General features: G+C 43.7%; 1 protein-coding gene and 1 long non-coding RNA gene across 2 annotated transcripts; one reads left to right on the top strand and one right to left on the bottom strand.

Annotated features, from left to right (window-relative positions):
* Positions 1-7,917: 7,917 nt before the first annotated feature.
* Positions 7,918-8,879, top strand: LOC120933427. The gene is made up of 3 exons (XR_005748089.1): positions 7,918-7,975; positions 8,456-8,560; positions 8,774-8,879. It is a non-coding gene; the product is annotated as an uncharacterized LOC120933427 (long non-coding RNA).
* Positions 8,880-8,995: 116 nt separating this feature from the next.
* LOC120933422 (gastrula zinc finger protein XlCGF71.1-like) lies at positions 8,996-10,102 on the bottom strand. The gene has a single exon (XM_040346637.1). The coding sequence runs from the start codon at positions 9,890-9,892 to the stop codon at positions 9,122-9,124; it is 771 nt and encodes a 256-aa protein (XP_040202571.1). The 5' UTR covers positions 9,893-10,102; the 3' UTR covers positions 8,996-9,121.
* Positions 10,103-10,989: the final 887 nt, after the last annotated feature.

Genomic DNA, 10,989 nt, shown 5'->3' with positions numbered 1-10,989 from the left:
GTTTTTTCTTCTCTCATATTCCCATTCCGGGCTACTAATATACTTTGTCTCTAACCAGTTCAGTCTTTGGGCGTACTATGTACATCCAAAGAGTGAACATTTAATTACAAGCTGATGGCTACTTAAAGCGGAGGTTCACCCAAATAACATGTATATAAGATCATATTCTTTATACTTCCACCATGTACAGTATGCCCTTTTTTATTTTATTTTGGCTCTACATACCTTATTATGGCTATTTTCCACCCGTCTTCCGGGTACTAAAAAACAAGAATAAAGGGGGCGTGTCCGAACGTGAAGCAGGGAGGACGTGTGGAAGCTGAGCTCCGTTCTGACAGAGCGAATCCACCGCCATCCTTGCCTTAATCCACACCTTACTCAAGAACAAAAGCAAAGCCTGCCTTGGGAGGCTACCTGGGGTAGGCCCGGAGTGTTTTTGGGGCACAATTGCCGAGGATTCCGGGTCGTGGCCGGGGGGAGACTCGCTCCACGCCGCCGCCATCTTGCGGCCTACGCTACCTCCGGAGCCCGCGGCGCCTGCATACTACCCATTGGAGAGGAGTACTGCCTACACCACCAGAAGGGGCACCCCCGGAGGCTACAACCTACCCACTCTGCTAGGGATATACCCCTGAAATCCCGGCCGTGGAGCGTGGCGTTCTGCGGTGCCATCCTGCGGCCTACACTACATCCGGAGCCCGCGGCGCCTGCATCCTGCCCATCGGAGGGGAGAGCTGCTTCCACCAGCAACCGAGGCCCCGGAGGCCACAACCTGCCCGCTCTGCTGGAGAGCGGCCCCGAAAATCCAGCCGTGGATCGCGGAGCTGTGCGGCGCCACCCTGCGGCCTACTATCCGGGCTCTTCTTCCAGCGGGTCACAGTGAGTAGCCAGGCTCCGGCCTGCCCCTGACCTACTGACTTTCTGGGCTGTCTCTGGCTTGCGGCCAGGTGTGGGGATACGACCGCGGCTTGGGGGGGTGACACTGGGCCCTCACAGACTCTGAGATCAATCAGTCAGCTCCCCCCTCTCAGGAAAATCAGCGGCTTCGGTCTACTCCTGGAGGTCGGCGGAGACATTGCTACTCCACGCACTCCCAGACTTCTCAGATAGCCGAACTACCCCTATTCCCTGATCAGTGCCTCGTTGGACTCACCCACAGAATACTGGGCTCATTCATTAACCGCTGTCTGAATTAATCCCAGGAACACTTGCATCCAGAAAATTTTAATGTAGTCCACCAATCTAGAGAGCAAAGGGGGAGCGCTATTGCTACGCACCCAATGGCTTTGTGACACCGCTGCCCCACTCCAGATGCATAAACCGCTAACAATTGTAACAACATCACCGCTTCAGGAGTGACCCTCCTTAGGAGAGACTAGCCGCAGACAGAGATGGACACTTGAGAGCGGAGCCCCATTCCGGCGGGACACTTAGCAACACAAAGCAGCAGACCAGGCGAATCGCACAACCAGTGACCAGTTCCCACACCCTTGAGTAACACTCAGACCATGACAAGGAAGAGGAAGGAAGACAGAAAGCCGCACAAACTGACGGAATTCTTCCCGCTCAGTCAGCATGGAGATAGGCGGAATAGCGTCGGTGTGTCATCCACGCCGACGCGCCCTGCTCGCTCTCCTCCCCTCTCCTCTGCCTCACATAGCAGGCATAGTGGATCCCAGGGCAGCCCACAATCATACCCAGACACTCCACAAACAGCCAGTCCAGCAAAGGCTAGGTTTAGGATGGAGGAGCCACAATGCAGCCCAGTGCCGGGACCTGATGCTGATTCGGGGGATGACACGAGGGAACTACCTGCTCAGATCGAAAAATTCCCCACCACAAACCAGCCTGTCATGGATACCATGCTGAAGGACATGCTGCTCTCCCTCAGGAGCACCATCCAGGCAGACATGATGTCCTGCATGAATAAGTTTAACAAAAACATACAAGCAGTGGAATCGAGGGTGGAACATATTGAAACCAAGATGGGCGAATACGCCACTACGATCAATGATCTGGTAGACACCCAGGAACAGGGAGAAGATGAGTTGGAGGGTGTCAAAGCTAAATTAGCAGACTTGGAAGACAGGAGTAGGAGAAATAACTTAAAAATAAGAGGAGTCCCTGAATCAGTACAGCAAGGTGAGCTCAAAACCTACGCCACCACTATGTTCTCGGAGCTACTCCCAGATCTCACAGCGATCGACATTACGATCGACAGGATCCATCGTCTCCCGAAACCATCTTATCTTCCCGAAAATATACCCAGAGATGTTATCCTGAGAATGCACTTCTTTCACGTTAAGGAGCAATTAATGGCGGTCATGCGCTCCAAAGACCGCATACCGTCCGAATATCAACAATTGCAATTCTACGCTGATCTTTCTCAGTATACCCTGAAAAAACGGAGGAATCTGGCTACTATAACTAAGGCACTGAGAAATCATCAGATAACCTATAGATGGGGCTTTCCAACTAGCATCACCATTACTAAAGAGGGCAGAAACCATGTGGTGAATTCGCTGGATGGTGGCTTGGCCTTACTCAGAGCATGGAATATTCTCCCTGATGCAGCAAACGATACTGACGCTGTGAAAAAACCGAAACCTGTGACCCAGGAGTGGACGAAGGTCACCGCCAAAAACTCTACAAAACACACCTAAAGCCTGGCTTACATGACCGCAGTACTGAGTCCCGCTGAGGAGGGGCTTGGCTTTCTCTAACACTAACGTTTTCCCCCCAATTGTGCCTGAGCAGCTTCTTGCTGCACTTTGAGATACTGTTGTTCTCGCTTGACCAATAGGTCAGTTCTTCAGTTAAATGTTTGCTACGGCTCTGATGCCGGAATTACAACCTTGTTTTTCGGGTTTTTTTTTCAACTTATTTTGTTTAGTACTTTTGTCTTGTTTTTTTCCGTCCGCCGAAGCATTTACCTCACTACCTGCTACCTGGATTCGACTGTGAACCTCCATGGAGCGCCACCGACACCGATGAAACCCAAAGCCGTATGGCCATCTTCACAACCGTGAGTAATATGATTACACTCACTATGTGCTTATACAAGTGCTGGGACTGCTCTATATACACATTGAGGGAGTCTGCTCAACTTCCACCCCACCTCTCTCCAATAGGGAGCTCTCATATCAATGATACTACTCAGGTATTATGGGAGTGACGTTCCTATCCATCAATACTAAGGGACTAAACCACCCCGTAAAGCGTAGGGAAATGTGGGCCGAAGCCCTGCAACATGGAGGAGACATCCTGTGCGCCCAGGAAACGCATTTCTGCACCTCAGCACAACCCCACTGCTCTCACAAAAATTTTCCACATGTTTTCACGGCGAGTGCCGACATTAAAAAGCGGGGCGTCCTCACGGCTATACGAGACTCAGTATCCTTTAAATTACACGAGGAAATCAGTGATAGCAATGGAAGATTCCTGATCATAATATGTGACATTAACTCAGTTACATATACACTGGTCAACGTATACTCCCCTAACCGTCATCAATTACGCTTCATCAACAGACTTATGAAAAAGGTTGAGCGTATCAGGAAAGGCGCCTTGCTCGTCTGTGGAGACTTCAACCTGGTCCCTGACCGATCCATGGATTCTACTTACACACCCTCCCGGGTGGGCCCTTCGCTTCAGCAAACAATACGACAACACAGTCTATTTGATGCTTGGAGGTGTCAACATGCTGATGAAAAGGACTTCACCTTTTTTTCATCCCCGCATAGATCTTATTCGAGGATTGACTTATTCTTGGTTGACTTTGGCCTGTTAAACAAAACTACCAAAACGGCCATCAATGCTATCACCTGGTCGGACCACGCGTCCATCTCTCTCTCACTAGCTGACGCTTTTTCAGTGGGTGCATGCCCGGTATGGAGAGCTAACCCCTCACTCCTACAACTACCAGACTCGAAAGCCTCCTTGGAGGATCATTTGAAGGAATTCTTTGAGGTTAATGTGAACTCAGTTAGCGACTGTTCTGTTTTGTGGAATGCTCATAAAGCTTACATGAGAGGAATATTTATTAAGATTGGAGCAGGGGTAAAGAGGCGGAGGCAAAAACGTATCAAAGACTTAACCAGTGAAATTGAAGTTTTAGAAGACCAGAACAAAAAGGCCCCATCTCTTTTGATCTCTAATAAACTCACGAAGCTACGATGTGATCTTAGACTATGCCTTCTGGATGACTTTGAGAAATCATCTAGACGACTTAAAGCCCAATTTTACGCTAATAGTAACAAAGCAGGCAAAATCTTAGCTCGTCGACTCCGCGGCTATAGATATAAATCTAAGATACCCTTCATCATCCACCCCATGTCTAGAATTAAACATTACCATCCTAGGGATATAGCGGATGCTTTTAGCAGCTACTATGCCTCCCTCTACAATCTCGAGCAGGACCCCCACACCTATCAACCTAAACCCGCCCTGATAGATGACTTTTTGTCCAGGCTGTCACTTCCCCGTCTCACATCCGATCAACTCCAGATGCTAAATTCCCCATTTTCCACACAGGAAGTTCACAGGGCCATAGATTCATCTAATAAATCCCCAGGCCCAGATGGGTTTATAGGGGAATATTATAAAACATTTAAACTAATATTGTCTCCCTACCTGGTTGAGGTGTTCAATGGTGCGGTTCCCTCGGCCTCTTTCCCCTCAGAAATGTTGAAAGCATTGATTATTACTTTACCCAAGCCAGGGAAGGATCCAACTGAACCGCAAAATTTTCGGCCCATCTCGCTTCTTAATATAGACTTAAAGTTGTATGCTAAACTCATTGCCCTTCGTTTGAATACAGTTCTCCCGGGCCTGGTGCATCCTGATCAATCTGGCTTCACGATGGGACGCCAGACGTCGGATGCCACCAGGCGCTTAATCAACATTATCCACTGCTTAAATAGAACAAGAACGCCTTCTCTGCTCCTCGCTTTGGATGCAGAGAAGGCGTTCGATAGAGTTCACTGGGGCTACTTAGCTAGGGTGCTGAGTGCTTTTGGCTTTACAGGATCAATTTTCTCGGCCATTATGGCGTTGTATACCTGTCCGATGGCACAGGTGTTCACGTCTGGAGTTTTATCCACACCATTCCAAATCACAAATGGCACACGCCAGGGTTGCCCGCTCTCACCACTGATCTTCAACTTGGTGATGGAACCCCTGGCGTGTTACATTCGCAAACACCCACAGATCTCTGGTTTTAAAACCCCCAGATCCACACATAAGATCAGCCTTTTTGCGGACGACGTAATATTGATACTGTCGGATGTGGAGAGATCCCTGGCTTCGGTACATCAGGTATTGCAAATGTTCGGTCAAATGTCCTATTACAAGGTCAATGAACACAAATCCTACATTTTGGGCTTAAACATAAGTGATGGTCTACAGAAAAAGCTAGCCAACTCCTTTCCATATACTTGGGACAAGGTGGGGATAAAATATTTAGGCATCACCCTAACACCAACAACCGCCACCTTGGTCAGAGCCAACTACACGCCCTTTCTGGACAGGCTTAGGGGCAAATTGCAGGAGCTGGCGAAAACGGAATTATCCTGGTCGGGTAGATTGGCGGCCTTTAAGATGGTAGTACTGCCGCAGATGATATATATGTTTAGAACGCTCCCTATTCCAGTGCCAAAATCCTTTTTCAATGCCGCACAATCACTTCTCAGCAAATATTTATGGCAAGGTCGGAGGGCCCGTTGTGCATTCTCCAAACTAGTCAAGTCTAGACGAGCGGGAGGAGTGGGCATGGTGGTGCTAAGGGATTACTACATAGCAACTCTTCTAGCCCAAATTAAAGCATGGTTTCCAAATTCAGGGCATAGGAGATGGTCGGAATTAGAGAGTTATCAGATACCAGGCCATGATCTATACACCTTCCTCATAATGTCTTGCAGCGTCAATCTGCAACGGGACGAGTTCTCCCCGACAATTCTGGCGTCGCTTCAGGGGTGGGAGGTATTTACCTCTCTTAGTTTTCACCAACAAGTGTGCTCAAAGGTACCTGTCCCGATCCAGTGTCTAACCAGTGCAATTCCTAATGTGAATTTGGACGAATGGGTGGCCAAAGGGATAAGAGACGTAACGGACTTAATGGTAGGCCCGGCCCTAAAATAATTTCGTGCTCTTCAATTGGAATTTGGCTTATCGGCTAAAGATGTTTACTATTATTTGCAGATTAGTCACCTTTTGCGAACTCATCCGATAAAGACCATCTCCTTGCCATGGCAGGTCACCTTGTTCTACACTAGCCCTACGGTCAAGACTAGGGGTATTTCTATGTTCTACATGTTACTCAATGATAAAGAGGTCTTTACTAAATCTTCAGCAGTACTTGAGTGGGAAAGGGAGTGGGGTACAGCATATTCCGCTGAACAGTGGCACAGGGCTTTTAACATAACATATACGGCTACAAAATGTGTGAACTTGTGGGAACTTAACCAGAAAATTTTATTAAGATGGTACTTAACTCCCTCTAGAATAGCAAAATTCGCCCCACAGGTCCCGAACTGTTGCTGGAGGTTGTGTGGGAATTTAGGAACTCTGTTCCATATTTTCTGGGATTGTCCTTTGGTGACTAAATACTGGAAGGATGTCTTTCAGGTTATACTCGATGTCCTAGGTCTACCACTACCAATGGAGCCAGGTATGGCTTTGCTTTCGTTGGGTATTGAGTCTCTCCCCCCTGATAAAAGAATAATAGCCACACACATTCTCCTAAGTGCGAGACTAGTACTCGCCCGCCACTGGAAACAAGTAAATCCCCCTCCCCTACTAGAGGTGATCACGACTACCCACACTCATGCCACATACGAACTACTATTCGCCTCCTCGCAAAATTCCATACATAAAATACGCCCCCTGTGGCAACTATGGCTTGATTGGTACGAGCGGTACAAGATTCTTTGAATACAAATTTTGCAAAATATAGAATTTTGATTCCTTAACTCTTCGAAACGTGGGTTGTTGCCTCCATTGGTGTGGTAGAGGGCGGACGGAGTGTTGCGCTTGTTTATTTTGTTTATTTTACTTTTGTACCTTGTTTCTACTGTTTTATAGTATCTTAAATTTCTTTTCTTTGTTATGTTATTTTCTATGATTTCTTGGCCCATTAGGCCTTCTAAAAGTACTTGAACGCTTCATTTGAGATTACATTGCTAAGCAATGAACGTATATGTTGCTGTTGCATCAGCTATGGGCCTCGAGCCTTGTTATCTGCTACTTGAAAAATTTTCAATAAAAACGTATTGAAAGATAAAAAACAAGAATAAATTCGCGCTATCTGTGTGAAAAGCTGCCACAAACAATCTAGTGAAACAAGAAAGCGGTGAAATATGCAAAAACAATTAAGTGGCGCTGAAGAATGATGAATGTAAATATTATACCAAAGTGAATCGTACAACAATGTGAACAAATAAAAAGTCTATATATGATAAGTTAACAAACAGTGAGTCCATATATAATAAATCAACAAACAGTGAGTCACTGGAAAAGTGCACCGCCAGTAAATAATCTCCTGTGATGGACGATTGAAGACACCACGGTGAAATGGAAATGGACAACTGTGTGAAAAAGTAACCACCACCGGGAAGGGAGGCTTACCGGAAATATTGAACCCTAATAAACATATGCTTAAAGGGTCAATATAGACTGTATGTGAGTTGGTGAAACCACATCAATCGGATCTGGATACATAAAAGGAACGATGGCTGGAAAGCATCACTGTAAACCAGAGCAGGGGGAATGGCAACGTCTTGAAGGTGTCTCCCAAGAGATCAGACCGTATTGTGTAATCGTACATAGAAATCTCCTGCTTTATACTGATATTTCTATGTGATCACTTTACACAGCATCAGCCAGCAGCCGCTCTGCACAATTAATATACTGCCTGCCAGGATCTATTTCCCTCCTGACTCCGTATTGAACATGTATACCTTTAATTGTAGCAACAAATGTGAGTTTTATTAAACATATAAATATCCTCCTTTTCTTTTCTTTTATCACTTTTCTTTTCAATACTACACTGTATACTTTTTTCTATAGCCCTCTATATATATCAACATAACATTATCATTAATGCTGAATACATTACTATATTTATTTACTGATTATTTATTTATATAACACTGATGTTTATAGACATTCAATTATATGTTATATTATTAACTGTATTTCTCAAGGAGGCATAAGCCCCTGACTAATTAACTTGGATGCGATACTGATGCATTCAAGGGTAGTAACACAGACTCCTGAATGTTATTCCAATCTTCATTAGATCTTTGCATGCAGCACAGACATTTCATAATTGTATTTATATGACATATATATTCTTTCAATCCCCTTTCATTTAATTTCTCTCATTCTTTATTCTTGAATTTTAGCTTCTTTAACAACACTGTAGACAATTAACCCATTATCCTTATATTCCCAATAGGATTGATTAGCACTACGTGCTTTCTGTCCTCGATCCGTCTGCTTACCTTTTGGGGCTGTATAGTGCCTACCCTCTCTGTGGCCAGTGAGATGAATCACCAAGGAGGTAATTTTTTACACAAGTTTGTAATCCCCTGCATGAATAGGGGTGCCACCATGGAACAATAAAAAACGGTGATTGATCGCTAATATGTTGTTTTTATCATTGCAATAAATCAGATGTAAAACTTCAAATGCCTTAGTAACAACATGAATTTGTTTTGTAAATATCTATACATAATAGTCAAGATATGTTCACCATTTGTGTCTCTTACCCTAGATTGAGATCCTTTATATATACATTAACATACGTCCCTGAGGAAGCCCGAATGGGCGAAACGTGTTGGACAGTCTACTGTATATAATATCTCAACAATCAATTATTGGTAAAACCAAATACAATATGTGATTTTATTCCATTTTTGTATGTATATAATATGTAAGATTAAAATATATTTTTTTATTGGTAAAACTGTTTCTGGTGTACGGTTCCTGTGGTCTCAGAACTATCCAAATGCATTTGTATAGTCCCATGCTCCATCCCTTAATGGGATAATATATATCTTCTGATCACAAGAAAATAAATTATTTTTGTATTAAGCACTTTCTGAACATCTACATGACTTCCCTATGTATGTCTTTTTAGGTGTTGATTCAGATTTGACTTTTGTGAGAAGAATTTTGCACATTTTGAACATCTAAATGGCTTCTCTCCTGTGTGGATCCTCTGGTGATCGATCAGATTTGATTTATTTGTAAAACATTTTTTACATTCTGAACATCTGAATGGCTTCTCTCCTATGTGAATCCTTTGATGTTTATAAAGACCGGATATCATTGAGAAGGACTTGTTACATTCTGAACATCTGAAAGGCTTCTCTCCTGTGTGAATCCTCTGATGTGTATAAAGATTGGATATACTTGAGAAGCACTTGTTACATTCTGAACATCTGAAAGGCTTCTCTCCTGTGTGAATCCTCTGATGTGCATAAAGATTGGATATCCTTGAGAAGCACTTGTTACATTCTGAACATCTGAAAGGCTTCTCTCCAGTGTGAATCTGCTTATGTCTTGTGAGAAGTGATTTGTTGTTGAAATATTTGTCACATTCAGTACACTGATATGGCCCCACTCCTGTGTGAATAATCTTGTGATCAGTCAATGAAATTTTTTGTGAAAATTTTTGATCACATTCAGAACAGTGATATGGCTTCTCTCCTGTGTGAATCCTCAGATGCTTAATAAGATCACTCTTTCGTAAGAAGCTCTTGTCACATTCTGAACACATAAATGGCTTTTCTCCTGTATGAATCCTCTGATGAATAATTAAATATTTTTTTGCTGTAAAGGATTTGTCACATTCAGTGCAAGGAAATGGCCTTTCACCTGCTCCATCCATTATACTTTTGTGTAAAGCCCTTTCACGATTTCTTCTCTTTAATCTGCCTGCAATGAAATTGAAAATAAATATAATTTATATAAATGATTGGAATACTAGTAGGGTAGAAATTTGAAAATATTCACAGTGTTAAGAAATGTGCAATTTCAGAAATATAGTTTGTTTCATGTGGTGACTTTATAGCCAATTTAAAATGGATAATCGATTTTTGCTATCCACTTTTCTGAAATGGCTAGGTTATACCCCATTATAAACTGTATGTTGTGGTTCAATAATAAAATACAGGCTGCAGCTTGGAGGCTGCTGTAGCTTATATACTTTTCTCTGTTCAAAGCAGTACAGAGAACATTGGTATACATGGCTTTGGCAGGTCAGCACATTATAAGGCTCCATTCACACTTGGCAACTTGGAATCGCTGGCAGAATTGACATTAATTCTGTCCACGATCCCAAATCACATGGCAATCACTGCAAAAACCTCAATATGTTTTTGAATGCCATTCATAACCACTTTGACAGTACATTTACTGAGACAGTTTGGCTCATACAGGCCCCATAACATACCTGTACATTGTGTCTTTTATCAGGTTACACTTGTGCATGCACGCATAGAAGACCATGCCATCATTTTCTGCAGCACAAGCCAATCAGTTGTTCCCGGCCTTTGATATAAAGCTATGACAAGCTGATCAGCTGAGAGAATGACAGAAGAGAGTCCTGTGTTAGTAAACAACACAGGATTCTCTTCAGCGATGCGCCGTTTTTTCTTCTCTCTGCAGAGCAGGGAGTAAAAACTGGCACATTGCTAAGTAAAACAGTACACACGCTAAACATTGTTAGTTTTTTTTGGTTATTTTTTCTTGTGTGGTTTGATTTTGGTTGGTTTGACTTAGTCGGGTTTATACATTGAGAGGCAAGAGAGAGCTTGACACTTTAGGAATACAGAGGGAGAACCACCCAGGATGGAATCTGGGATGTATTATGACTTGGGGTAGGAGGCGACCTATGGTATGAGGTAGTAAGTGGACTAAAAGGAGATAGTTGATTTTGATGCATTTTGAGTATAGGATCTCAGTCCTGAAAGAAAACAAATGTAT

The sequence above is a fragment of the Rana temporaria genome, chromosome 3 (genome assembly GCF_905171775.1).
Source record: "Rana temporaria chromosome 3, aRanTem1.1, whole genome shotgun sequence".
Lineage (NCBI taxonomy): Eukaryota > Metazoa > Chordata > Amphibia > Anura > Ranidae > Rana > Rana temporaria.
Note: the sequence above shows the minus strand (reverse complement) of the source record. Positions and strands in the feature narration are given on the sequence as shown.